Source organism: Macaca nemestrina, chromosome 12, assembly GCF_043159975.1.
Source record: "Macaca nemestrina isolate mMacNem1 chromosome 12, mMacNem.hap1, whole genome shotgun sequence".
NCBI classification, from domain to species: Eukaryota; Metazoa; Chordata; class Mammalia; order Primates; family Cercopithecidae; genus Macaca; species Macaca nemestrina.
Window position 1 is genome coordinate 111,583,256 of NC_092136.1, and position 14,141 is coordinate 111,597,396.

General features: G+C 39.2%; 1 protein-coding gene and 1 long non-coding RNA gene across 3 annotated transcripts in view; one reads left to right on the forward strand and one right to left on the reverse strand.

Moving 5' to 3' along the window:
* The window catches only part of LOC105493623 (salt inducible kinase 2), a 122,141-nt gene that overhangs the window by 83,273 nt on the left and 24,727 nt on the right, over positions 1–14,141 (forward strand). For both annotated transcript variants that reach the window (XM_011761423.3, XM_011761424.3), the window contains 2 exons: positions 424–585; positions 13,658–13,782. In XM_011761423.3, coding sequence (XP_011759725.1) covers positions 424–585; positions 13,658–13,782 — 287 coding nt within the window. The remainder of the gene's footprint in view (positions 1–423; positions 586–13,657; positions 13,783–14,141) is intronic.
* Positions 6,297–9,816, reverse strand: LOC139357659 (uncharacterized). The gene is made up of 3 exons (XR_011611241.1): positions 9,692–9,816; positions 7,776–7,922; positions 6,297–6,745 (listed from the first exon to the last, which is right to left on the reverse strand). It is a non-coding gene; the product is annotated as an uncharacterized lncRNA (long non-coding RNA).

The following is a 14,141-nucleotide window of genomic DNA, read 5'->3' on the forward strand; positions in this document are numbered from 1 at the left end:
TTTTAAAAAAAAAAAAAAAAACTTTTTTGTTTGTTTTTTGAGACAGTCTCGCTCTTTCACCCAGGCTGGAGTGCAGTGGTGCGATCTCAGCTGACTGCAAGCTCCGCCTCCTGGGTTCACGCCATTCTTCTGCCTCAGCCTCCCGCGTAGCTGGGACTACAGGTGCCCGCCACCACGCCGGGCTAATTTTTTGTATTTTTAGTAGAGTAGGTTTCACCGTGTTAGCCAGGATGGTCTCAATCTCCTGACCTTGTGATCTGCCCGCCTCGGCCACCCAAAGTGCTGGGATTACAGACGTGAGCCACTGCACCCAGCCAAAAAAAAAAAAAAAAAAAAATGTTTTGAGGAAAAGAATTTCCTGACTACTAATAGTGGAGTTATTTTATTTTGGTGACTAATTCTTAATCCTCTTTTCATTTACAGACTATCTTGCTAATCATGGCCGGTTAAATGAGTCTGAAGCCAGGCGAAAATTCTGGCAAATCCTATCTGCTGTTGATTATTGTCATGGTCGGAAGATTGTGCACCGTGACCTCAAAGCTGAAAATCTCCTGCTGGATAACAACATGAATATCAAAATAGCAGGTAACTGGGACACAACTGGCTCTAACATGATCCGACGTGAGCCACTGCACTCAGTGTGTGGAAACAGACCTGCAGGCACAGATTCAGCAGCGTTTCTACCTGGTGACATCAGGCTTTCTCAAAGTCCATTTTATTCATTTCCTTAGTTCTATGTGTAATTAAAAGTAAGGGAATGAGCTCATTATTAATATACACAGGTCAGAGCTACATCTGGCGTCTGATGTGTCCAGATTCCATTGGCAGGGGGCTCTGCTGGAAGAGGCACATTCGTCTGAATGTCAGAGTGATTAGAGAGAGGACGGGGCTGGAGGAGCAATGCTGGTTGCTGGTACTCTGGCCTGCTCTCCTAATTATGACTGATGGCTACAGCCAGAAGCAGAGAAAAGGCAAAGGAAGTGGTGGAAGTAGAATGAGAAATACTTGAGACAGAAAAACACCTTGCCTTGCTCTGATACAACAGGGGTTTGGTTTATAACATGAAAACTAAGTTGGGTAGAGATTAGTTTGCCTGTTTTTCTCTTTGCCTTTTCACAATTGTAAAATGTTTTCTTTTATAATCTCATTTTCTATATTTACATAGTCAAAACTCTAATTCACTCAATAAATATGTATCAGGTACTGTGCTATGTTAAGTACAATATGATATGTGGAAATCATTTCACAACATACCCATATATCAAAATAACATGTTGTACACCTTGAATATATACAATTTTTGTCAATTACACTTTAATAAAACTGAAAAAATACAGTATGACAGTTGCAATTTTAAAAGTATATACAAACTGCTGTAGGAGTATAGGTGAGGGAACAGCAGGCTACCTGTAGAGTCAAGGAAGCTTCACAGAGAAGGAATTATTTGAACTTAGACTTGAGAGAGAAGTTAGAGAAGCATGTCAGGAAGATAAACAGAAGCAGAATGTTGCAGGCAGGCAGACAGAGATTGGAATGGTGGGGAACTGTAAATTCAAAATTGGTAACATGTAAAATCTGTAGGCATGCGGGATTGATACAGGGGGAGCAGATAGGTAAAGACCAGAATATGAAACATCTTGAATGCCATGTCAAAGATTTCAGAGTTTATTCTGTAGGTAATGGGGAATCTAGCCTACTGAAAATTATAGGGCATGGATGGGGGTAAAGTGGAATTGGGATAACATGATTAGATTTGCATGTCAGAAATATGTCTCTGGCAGCAGAGTTAAGATAGGTGGGAGATGGCCGGGCGTGGTGGCTCACGCCTGTAATCCCAGCAGTTTGGGAGGCTGCGGCGGGTGGATCACGAGGTCAGGAGATCAAGACCATCCTGGCTAGTACAGTGAAACCCTGTCTCTACTAAAAATACAAAAAAATTAGCCAGGTATGGTGGTGGGTGCCTGTAGTCCCAGCTACTCAGGAGGCTGAGGCAGGAGAATGGCGTGAACCCAGGAGGCGGAGCTTGCAGTGAGCCGAAATCGCACCACTGCACTCCAGCCTGGACGACAGTGCAAGACTCCGTCTCAAAAAAAAAAAAAAAAAAAAAAAAAAGATAGGTGAGAGATGTGGGTGAGGTGGAAGACAGGAAGACTAATAAGGAATCTAGTGCAATAGTCCATTTAAGAAAACATGAGTCTGAACTACAGCAGCAGCAGTAGAGGTTGGTAGAGGTTGAAGGTATGTAAGGGAGATTTTGTTTGACTTGGGTTTTGAAGAAGAGAAAACACGGGTTAAAAGCTTAGCAAAGTTGCACATGGTGGTGTTTTGTCCTAAGATTGTTAAAGAAGAGCAGGGAAACATCCAGATGACAGGGGCTGACCAAGAAATTATTAATTGACCTGTTAGGTTGGATACTCATTGAACTCAGTAAGTTGAGGGACAAAGTAGCTTCCTCGGTTTGCTGTATTATGATATAAAATATAAGGTAAAACCCTCATGTTTGTACATCAAACTGATTTGTTTCTGTGCCGTTTCCCATTAGTTTTTGTCTTAGGCAATTAGGGGAAGGCAAATAATTTTTATTCATTTTAAATGTCAATATTGCATATGTTACAGGATATGTAATGGATTTTCCATTCTGTAGTCTTGTGATTTTTTTTCTAATGGGATTACCTGAATAAGACAAAGTGTTTTTAAGTTAATTTGTTATATTCATTTGTGTGTCTGTGTATGTATATACATATATAACACATGTATATACATATATATAAAGATTTGTATCGATTTGTCATTTTTGTTGTGAAAATGTGATGCATGAAATTAGAATGCTTTCATAGTTTATGTGTGTTCACTTCCATTTGTTTTTTCCCCTTCCTCTGCTTTTGGACCTTCCATTTGGTGTCATTTATTTCACTCTTGTTTGCCAACCTTCTGTAATGAACTTCACTGGGATATTTTGGTTAATGCTCCTTGAAAGCACCGGCTGCCCTAAAATTGTCTTTTTCAAAGAAAGTCTTTCTTTTTTTTTTTTTAAGTCCTTTGCTCTGTAGAAAGAAGGGGGAAACTCCTGCTTCACCTTTACATTCCCTTATTATCAAAACAAAGTATTTGCCAAAACAATAGCTCAAAGGAGTTCTAGGAGTTTTTTGTTTTGTTTTGTTTTTCCAAGGGAACCTTTTTTTTTTTTTACTTTAAGTTCTGAGATACATGTGCTGAACGTGCAGATTTGTTACACAGGTATACATGTGCCATGGTGATCTGCTGCACCTATCAACCCGTCATCTAGGTTTTAAGCCCTGCATATATTAAGTATTTATCCTAAGGCTCTCCCTCCCCTCCCTCCCCGCCTCCCCTCAACCCCCAACAGGCCCCTGTGTGTGATGTTCCCCTCCCTGTGTATATGTGTTCTCATTGTTCAGCTCTCACTTATGAATGAGAACATGTGGTGTTTGGTTTTCTGTTCCATTAGTTTGCTGAGGATGATGGTTTCCAGCTTCATCCATGTCCCTGAAAAGACATGAACTCATTCTTTTTTATGGCTGCATAGTATTCCATGGTGTATATGTGCCACATTTGCTTTATCCAGTCTATCATTGACAGGCATTTGGGTTGGTTCCAAGTCTTTGCTATTGTAAATAGTGCTACAAGAAACGTAAGTGTGCATGTGTTCTAGGAGTTTTTTTAGACAGAGAAAGGTTATAGGTATGTAAATCATGTGCTGTAGGAATTACAAGGTGCTGTCACTAACATCTCAAAAGAAAATGTCAAAGTAAGACACCAAAGAAACTTGCAAACAAAAAACACAGAATATTGCTTTGACATTATAACCAAGTTTTGCCTGGCTATAGTATGTCTAGTATAATTCTGGCATAAAATATAGGTGGGTCAAATCAGTGCTTCTGCTGTCATTGTGTGATATCTTAGGTTTTTGTTTTGTCTTTTTAGTTTTTATTTTCATTTTTTAGTATCTAATCTTCAAGTCCTTCCAATTTTATAGAAGTCAGGTAAAAATTCAGATTGGTGAAGTTGTTCTCTCTGGTGAAGACAGTGTGATGACTTACATTTAATTGAGCCCTCACTGTTTTCAGGTATTCAGCTAGATTCTTTCTTCATCTTCACAGCAACCTTGGGAGCCACTTAGCTATTGCCAGTTACTAGATGAGAAAGCTGAGATGCAAAGAGATTAAACAATTGGCCAAGGTGACACAGATAATAAGTAGTAGACCTGGAATTCAAACCTAGGTCTGTCTGACCACAGTATCTCTCCTTCTCCCACTACACCATGTTGTCATTTCCAAGCATTCTGCCACTGCTTCCTGAAGGGGTACTCACTAATTGAATTTTGGGGTCCATCATTCTATGGTTGTATATTTAGTGTCCCTGCTTCCATTCCTTACAAGCAGACATACATACACACACACGCGCGCAGTATAACCAAGCACTCAAATTTTCTTGCCCACACTTAATTCTCTGTCGTCTCCACTATCCTCAAAAATTTTAGTAGATGTTTCTTAAGCTTCTGTTCTGCTCTTGGAGTAAGTCCTGGAGGTTCATACATTTCAAGACAAAAAACAGCAGCAGTGACAAAAAGCTTAACTCTGCTCTTACCTCAAGGAGTTAATCAAATAAGAACCAGACCTTTAAGTTAATATAACACAAAAGGATCATTGTTTTCAGGGCCATGAGGCTAGGAGAAAGACTAACTCTGTCTGGAAGAATCAGGGAAATTATTAGCTAACACTTGATTAACAAGAAGGTATTTGTGGTGGGATTGGGATGGGGGAGACAGAGAAAGAGGGAGAGGCATGAACAGTGGCTCATGCCTGTAATCCTAGCACTTTGGGAGGCCGAGGCGGGCAGATTGCCGGAGCTCAGGAGTTCAAGACCAGCCTGGGCAACATGGTGAAACCCCGTCTCTACTAAAATACAAAAAATTAGCCGGGCGTGGCAGCGTGCACCTGTAGTCCCAGCTACTCAGGAGGCTAAGGCTGGAGAATTGCTTGAACCTGGGAGGCTGAATTGCAGTGAGCTGAGATCCCACCACTGCACTGCACTCCAGCCTAGGCAACAGAGCGAGAGTCAGTCTCAAAAAAAAAAAGGAGAGAAGAAGAGAGAGAGATAGAGGCTGGGGTAGCTTCCTCAAGCAGGTGGATCCGCACATGCAAAGGCTGAGAGGACAGAGCAAATTGGAGTGGTAAGGAAACTGCAGGTGTTAGCCAGTGAGAATGATAGGAAAAGAGCCAGGAGAGGTAGGCATGGGCCAGATCATTCCACATGCCATAAAGTGTTTAGATGGATTCCAGTGTCTTTAAATAATTTCTCCAGGATATTTATTTTTATCTGTAGATTTTATAACTTCTTGATGGCCCTGATTTTTTTTAAGAATCATCTTCTTGTCTCTGAGAACTCTTAAATCGTAATGGAATCTAACACGTGGGAAAAATAGGGCTCCATGGGAAGAAATTACAAGAACCCTTACAAAGTTATTCCCTCAAATTATACTTTTTTTTGTTTTTTGTTTTTTGTTTTGGTTTTGGTTTTGGTTTTGGTTTTTTTTTTTTTTTTTTTTTGGCTTATGAAAACCTCTTTAATTGCAAAATAAGCTGAATAAATGAACTGTTTTAGCCATCCTGTATATTGAAATTGAAGAGAAGCACAAGCCAAAACTAAGTTTAAATTAAAATATTTTTGTGTTTATAAAACAAAATGGAATAGAAGTATCAAACATGGTTCATTTTAATAAATAACAGAAACATGGCTTTGAGATCAGTTTCTAGGTTATGTTCTCCCCGTGAGTAAAAACTTGAGACAGGCCAGGCACGGTGGCTCACTCCTGTAATCCCAGAATTTTGGGAGGCCAAGGTGGACGGATCACGAGGTCAGGAGTTCGAGACCATCCTGGCCAACATGGGGAAACCCCATCTCTACTAAAACTACAAAAATTAGCTGGGCATGGTGGCACATGCCTGTAATCCCAGCTACTCGGGAGGCTGAGGCAGGAGAATCGCTTGAACCAGGGAGTCGGGGGTTTCAGTGAACCGAGATCGCACCACTGCACTCCAGCCTGGTGACAGAGCAAGACTCCGTCTCAAACAAAAAAATAAAACTTGAGACACTAATGAGCCATGGATCCACCCACACCAGTGTGTACTCATTACTTCAACCATGAGACCTCCAACCTTTGTAAAAAGTGAGTGTGAGGACATTCACAGTAAGAGGCTGAATGCAAAGCAATATTGGCTTTCAGTAGTTTTAGTAATTGCAGTACTATTTCCACCTAGCTATCTTGGCTCTGGCTATTTAGGCATTAAGTTGAGAATAAATAGATGAAGAATATTTAGTTTTATTCTCCAACTTTCCCAATCTAAAATGTTTATAATAAATACTTAAATAAGGATAAAAATCTATGAATTAATCACACGTTAAACAGGGCTTCATGTAGAGTACCGAGTTGAGTAACAGTGCTGGTGCAAATTCTGGCTGTGCCACTTAGTAGCTATGACCTTGGGCCGATTATTTACACTCTCTAGGCCTGGGTTTCTATATCTATTAAATACAAATCTGTTTTTCAGGAACAGATTGTAGAGATCGGTGATAATATTGGAGACAGGGAGGCGATGTAGGGTAATAGGTCAGAGTATGGGCTGTAAAGTGAGGATACCTGGGTTTGATTCCCGCCTCTGCCACTTACTAGCTTTGTGACCTTGACCACGTCTCCTGACTTCACTCTTCTCAGTTTCCTTATCTGTAAAGGGAGAATGATGAAAGTTCATATCTCATAGTGATTATTACTTGAGTTAATGTTTGTAGGGTACTTAGAACGGTGCCCAGCACATAGTGCTAGTTAACTGTTTGTTAAATAAATTGTTAGATAAAGCTCCTGGCACCATGTAAACACTCAATACAAGGTAGCTATTATTTGTATTCAATGTATAATTGATTCCATGTGAAAACAAAGCCTTAAAATTTTAATAGCCATATAACCCTCTCAGCATGTTTTTTTAATTAACTAAGGCTTTAAAGCCTTATTAATACAAACCTTTTAGGACCAAGGAAAGTTTTTCACATATTCTCAATTGTCTCTGGTTGATGCAACTTAATTTTTTGCTGAGAGAGACCTTAAATGTAATTAGTATTGTGTAATTAGCCTGATTAGTCTGACCTGTGCATCACCAGTCACTTGCCTTGAGCCCAAGAGGAATGCTTCCTTTCTGATTTGAAGCATTGGCCCATCATTGCTTCTAACAACCTTCCTACTTACTAGATGACCTTGAGTCAGGGTTTCTGTATATATGATTTCAGATTTGTCCCCTAGAACTGAAAAAGGGTAGGAGAGGCAAAGATAAGAAAAATATATTTTTTTAAGTATTTTATTTTTATTGGAAAAATATTTATTGCAAGTCTTCCATTTGTTCTCCTCCTGCCACTAACGTTATGTAAAAAGTAAAAAGAGCTTTACATCAAAAAGCACAATGAAACTTTGTATCCTTAAGTCCTACTTAGCATTCCATAGTAAGCTGGGAATATGGAAGATGGCTCAAAGGGTTCGGTTTGGTTTGATATTTTTTTCCCTCTTCATTTCCCTTCCCCTTACTTCATTTAAGCTAAGGAAGATTATTTATTTGCTTCTTAGCTCATTGAACTCTCTGACTGGACAAATAGATGTCTTACATTGGTCAGCAGGATCACATTTCATCTCAACTGTGATGATTGTTCCCTTCCCTCCTGTCAGATGGGAGAGTGACTGATGTTTGGAAATGAACTGTGCAACTGACCTTTTCTTGCTGGTGGGCAACAAAGTATGCATTGACGTCAGTGTTGGCTGATCCACATTCAGTTTGTGCAATGGGTCAGCTTCATCTCTATCACTCTCCACCTTTCATTTGTCAGCTTTCATTTCCTCATAATTGTCTTCTTCACTCCTATTATAATTACAAAGGATGTGTAACTCTTCATCAAGCCTGGCTAGCTGAATTCTACTGGTAATTTTAGAAACAAGGATAAATTTAACCCTAAAGCCATCTGCTGCTCTGTAGGAGGATTTTTTAAATTATAAATTAGACATTATAACACACTGCTGGAGATTCAAAATTGCCTCAGTGGTGTTGATTCCTAGAAATCACTTACTTTTCCTTAGCTTGAAGATTGGTTTTCAATGTTTTGTTTGTTTTTTTCCTTTTTTAAAAACAAATGACTTAGTTTAACCTAACAATTTTCTTACGTCTCCTATTTAAATAAAAATCCTAAAAGAATTTAGCAAGTGTAATCTTTTGCAACAGTAAACATTGACAAACTGTTTAAATCTTCTGTATATTTTTCACCGCCTCTGTTTCATTCTGTTTTCTGGCTAGTCAAAGAGTGGTCTGGAGACCAGCAGCATGAGCATCACTTCAAAGCCTGTTACAAATGCAGAATCTGAGGCCTGTCCCTAAACGTACTGAGTCAGAGTCTGCACTTTAGCAATTTCCCCAGGTGATTTATATGCATGTTAGTATTTGATTTATTTCATTACTTCATTCCAACAAACAGAATTCTCCATTTTGTACCTGGTTCCCATTAGACAATAATCATCAGAATCAGCTTATTTACTCTATGCAAGACCCTCTTATTCCTAAAACATCATGCCTTTGCTAATGATAATTTTGGGCACTGATAATTTATATAATTTATACAATTTAGTGATGACAGTAATACTGGTTTTTGTTAGGATGATATAGGTCAGTCAGTCAACTTTCAAAATATAGAGCAGAAAACAATAATAGCAGCTCTAGGGCTATGTTCAGATATATCCTTGGTCTGCTGTTGCTGGTTAATTAAGAGATAGAGGACTCAGCTTTTGAGGCCTAGTTGATTTTCATGAGAGTCAGTAACTGATCTGTAATTAAAGACTCTACCCCGAATCCTCTTCTATAAATATTTCAGACCATATAGAACCCAGGTGAGAGAATATGAATACAAATTGGAGAAGACTAAGGAGTCAGGAGGCTAAATGCAATGTGGAATTCCTGAACTGAAAAGGAACACGTGACTAAACTCATGAAATGTTAAGTCTGTAGTTTAATTAATAGTAGTGAATCAATGTTTTGATAATTGAAGCTTAGTTTTGGTGATTATACTGTAGGTATGTAAAATGTTAACATTAGAGGAAGCTGGGTGAAGGGTATGAGGAATTCTGAATTTACTGTTGCAACTCTTCCTGTAAATCTAAAAATATTTCAAAATTAAGAGTTTAAAAAAGTCAAAATGAAGCCACATGGCATGGCATAAATGTTTTGTTTATAATAGCAAGCAGAATGTCTGAGGAACATAGCCAAAGTTTTAGGTATTAACTTGCATATCAGAGTTAGAGAAGATATTAAACTAGAAAGATGTTTGCTTTCTATCAGGGCTAGGCTGGATCTGAGTCTGGTAGAGAGAGAGACGAATGCCCAAGTGATTGTTTTCATAATGCTTTCCAAAAGTCAGATGATGATGTGGAGTCTTATTATTTTGTGTTGTTGCAAGACTTCTGTGTTTGCACAGTGGTTGACATGTGTATGGAATGCTGATGTTTAGTGAAGGAATGAATGAAATTGGTTAGTATGATGAAACATGAATATAGTCCATGTCATTTGAATAAATGGCGGTAAGAAATAAACCCTGCATTTTCATATTTCATCCCCCCCTACTCACCCCCCACTTCACAATGCACCTTATGCATTTAGGCAGAAAGCTGCAGACTGGGTGAAGCAAGTTATCCAGATTCCTGTGAAGAAATTAAAAGGCTCTTATTTTTAAGTGACTTTTGCTGCCACTTCTTAACCCTGACAATTATTAACTTCTTCAAAAATAACTATTTTTGACATGCCAGTGAAAGACATGAAGGTAGTGGTTAACAATGAAGCCTCGAAGTAGTTAAACTTGGTTTCTATTCCACTGGTGCAACTTAGTAGCTAGCTGTATAACCTCTGGCAAAATACTTAACTTTATATCCTCACTTTCTCCTAAAATAAGGATACTTCATAGAACTAAGAAGAAATTATCTTCAGAGAGCTTAAGTCAGCTCCTGTCACATAGTAGAGCACTTTTAAAAGAGGTAGGAACAACATATTCATATGGTAAACCTTTATCGAGCAGCTCTTGTCTGCAGATGATATGCTGAGAGTTGGGAGTACAGACTATTGTCCCCTATTCTCTGCTCCCGAGGAACTTAGTCTGATGTGATAGACAGATAAGTAAAATAATAAATAATAATAGCAACGATAGCTTCTGTTTATTGGCTACCTACTGTGTTTCAATCGCAATATAATATCTATTTCTGTTAATACAACTACTTTATGAAATGTAAATATTGTCCCTATTTTTCAGATGAGGAAACCAAGGCTCCAAGAAGTTAAGTAATTTGTCCAAGATTACATAGCTAATGGAAAACCCAAGATTTGATCCCCAATCTGCCTAACACCAAAGTCTTCCTTAACCCATTCTTCAGATGATTACAAATCCAGTGTTTGGCAGAGGGCAGTGGCTCACACCTGTAGTCCCAGCACTTTGGGGACTGAGGCAGGAGGATCAGTTGAGCCAAGGAGTTTAAGACCAGCCTCCACAACATAGTGAGACCTTGTCTCTACCCAAAAAAAAATAATAATAGTTAAAAAAAAATTAGCCAGGCATGGTCGTGTGAGTCTGTGGTCCCAGCTCTTTGGAAGGCTGAGGCAAAAAGATCACTTGAGCTTGGGAGATGAAGGCTACAGTGAGCTGTGATTCACACCTCTGCCCCCCAGCTTGGGCAACAGAGCAAGACCAGTCTCAAAAACATATATAAATATAACATTTGAAGTGCTTTGACAAGGTTATAGAAGACCTCAGCACATGTAATATTGTTACAGCTTAGTGAGCCTGTCCTTCAGTGTTTCTTTTAATATTCCTATAGACCCAAGTTTCTATATTCATATTACCTACAGAAAATAGAAATAATTACTTAGTACCATTCCTCTTGTAAGTGAACAGGAAGCTTTCTTTGTGCTAGATTTGTAAAGCAGAGGTTGAAACTGGGCTACCACGGGTCCAGAGAAGCGTTCCTAGCTCTTGTTCTCTTGCCTGTGAAGTGTACCATGAGAGCCTAAGGCAATAAAGAGGCCAGGCCACCTTCTTTACAGGCCTCTGTCCCATTCACTGCTTTGAGTTTATTTCACCAGGTCTGGGGAATTTCAGAATGATGTGACTCTATAAGGGCTCCTGGAGACATTAAAACTTACCAATGGGCCAGGTGGTGGCTCACACCTATAATCCCAGCACTTTGGGAGGCCACGGCAGGTGGATTGCTTCAGCCCAGGATTTGGAGACCAGCCTGGGAAACATAGCGAATCTCTGTCTCTACAAAAAATTTTACAAAAATTAGCCGGGTATGGTGGAGCACACCTGTGCTACTCAGGAGGTTGAAGTGCAAGGACTGCTGTGAGCTGAGATCGTGCCACTGCACTCCAGCCTGGGCAACAGAGCAAGACCCTGTCTCAAAAAAAAAAAAAAACCTTACCCGTGCTATTTGGAGAGTATCCTCAATTTACAGGCACTAAAACTCATCCTGTGATTATGGTTTAAAGTGCAGCAATTATTGTATGTATTTCAGGATCTCTGAACACACATCCAAGAGTTTCTTGTGCTGCTTTATCCTGTGAGTGAAATTAACATTTGAACATAGTCCTTGACTCATTTAACATCTAGTCCTTGACTCATGAGAACATCTAGTTTCTGACTCATGGGAACATCTAGTCCTTGACTCATCTGAGAGTGTAGTTTTTCTGGAAAATTAGAAATATATATATCTGTATGTGTCCATATGGGATACGGTGTTCTAGGGGTGGTTAGTCATAGAGGTGGTATTGTGAAGATAAGGCCTTTCTGACAGTCATTTTGGAAAGTGGACTGTGGAGCTGAGCTGAGGTTACTTTGTAAAGAGAGAACTTCTCCCTGGCACCCCCATTGCCTCACACTCCTGGATACCAAAGGCAGACCACAGTGGTGTTCACTAGGTTTAGACTGTATCTGAAGCTCTTTCCCCAGATGTACCGTCTTTTCTCTCTTAAACCCTTAAGCTCCCTCTAACTTTTTCTACCACTCCTATCTACTTTTTTGGGACCTTTTTCTCTGAAAGGCAACAGTTGGTGGTAATGGTTTCACAGGAGGAGGAGAGCTGACCTTTCACGTCTAGTATGCTCTGGCATTTTACATTCTTAATCTCATTTAATCCTCGCAGCATCCTATCTGGGTAGGTGGATTATCCCTACATTTATAGATGTGGAAAAAATAACTTTCCTAGAGGACTTGAAGCTTGAAAGTGATAAAACTGGAAATTAGCTCTAGTTCTTATAACTTCATAGATTGTACTCTTCCACGAAGCTGTAATGATGGGGATCATTACTGTTATTACTGTTACTACTGCTTGCCACTAGTTTTTATGTTAGCAAGCTAAGAGAATGCTTTGCCTAAGGTGCACAAGTATGTATGATCTCAAGGTATGAATGGAGTGAGCTGATTTTAACACATTGGGCCTTTACAGCAACCTGCTGACTAGGTATATTTATCATTTTAACTTTACAGATGGGGGAAACTAAGGCTCACAAAGACTGATCCAAAGTCACAAAGCCAGTCAATCTGTCTGGCAGTGGAGACTCGATCCAGTCTTTCTTGAGCCATCTCTTAAAGCTCACTGTGCATGCAATGCTGCGCTCCAGCTGGCTGGAGAGCCAGTTCCTGTCACTAAGACAGGTTCTTCCGTTAGGAGTATGGAGCAACATAAGACAGCATGAGTATAACTTAACAAAATAATAGGAATTTGTTTCTTCGGTAAGAACATGAGACTATAAAGGCTTAGCAAAAGGGTATAAACTTGCATTTATAACAATACTTACTAAATTTTTTAATGCATATTGAAGGCATCTGAGTAGTGTTTCTAGAGTGCATTCTCTGTATCAAAACCATAGATTCAGTATGGCTAAGATCATAAGAAGAAGGCCATTAACTGTTTTGAACTATAATGCCACTACGATCCATAAATTAGTAAATGAGTGATGGTGATAGGTGGCTTATGGCTGGGCTATATGGCCATCAGATGTTAATGAGCTATTCAGATGGGTATCTGCCTAAAACAGGATATGTGGACCAACACTTACAGGGTTGTCACTTAGGAAACGCTGCACTCAGTTGCCTTCAAGGGTTATGTATCTGGGGTAATGGCAGCCAGACAGTCGGTTATGTTTAGGTGAATATCTTAGAGTTTTACTCATTTGTTTCTTTCCTTATAGACCATTTAAGATAAAGAGCTCTTTAGCAGCCATTGGGTAATTGAAATTCTAAGATTATCAAATACTAGTTGGGTTGTCCACTTTAAGGCTGATTTTCTTTCACATGATATAAAGTCTTTTACCAATCTCTCACTTACTCTCTTTGGGAAGAAAACTTGATTCATTGACACATACATTCAGCAACATGTATTGAGTACTTACTATTTGCTAGTCATTGTGCTAATGCCAGGGAAACATCACAAGATAAGATGCCATCCCAGTCCTCACAGTAAATAGTAGTGATATTGTTAATACAGCATATTATAGAATTTATTACAGAGAAATGCAGTATAGTTTGAGAGCACAGATGAAAGTAACATTTATTTCCATCCCAATAGATTTCGGTTTTGGAAATTTCTTTAAAAGTGGTGAACTGCTGGCAACATGGTGTGGCAGCCCCCCTTATGCAGCCCCAGAAGTCTTTGAAGGGCAGCAGTATGAAGGACCACAGCTGGACATCTGGGTACTGCTTTGCTTTGCTGTGTTGTTAAATGCATCTATAATGATAATACTTGGTGCTCTGGCCCATCTTAGAAGCTCCTGGTACTTAACACATAAGCAGTATTTCATATTTTCCCCATCCACTGGACTATACTCAGAGCATCTTGAAATGGATCCCTCGGAAAGACTCTCTAAGGATAGGTGTTGTCATCCTTATATCAGCAGTAATTTAAAGTTAAGTAGTAATCAAAATGATCAGATTCAAATTCTTTGGTATTTATCATAAGATACTTATTATAGTAGTCAGGGTTTTGGATTTTTTCAAATTCTGAGAAAATAATAAATTCAGACAGGAATTTTTCAGTCCATATGATTTCAAGA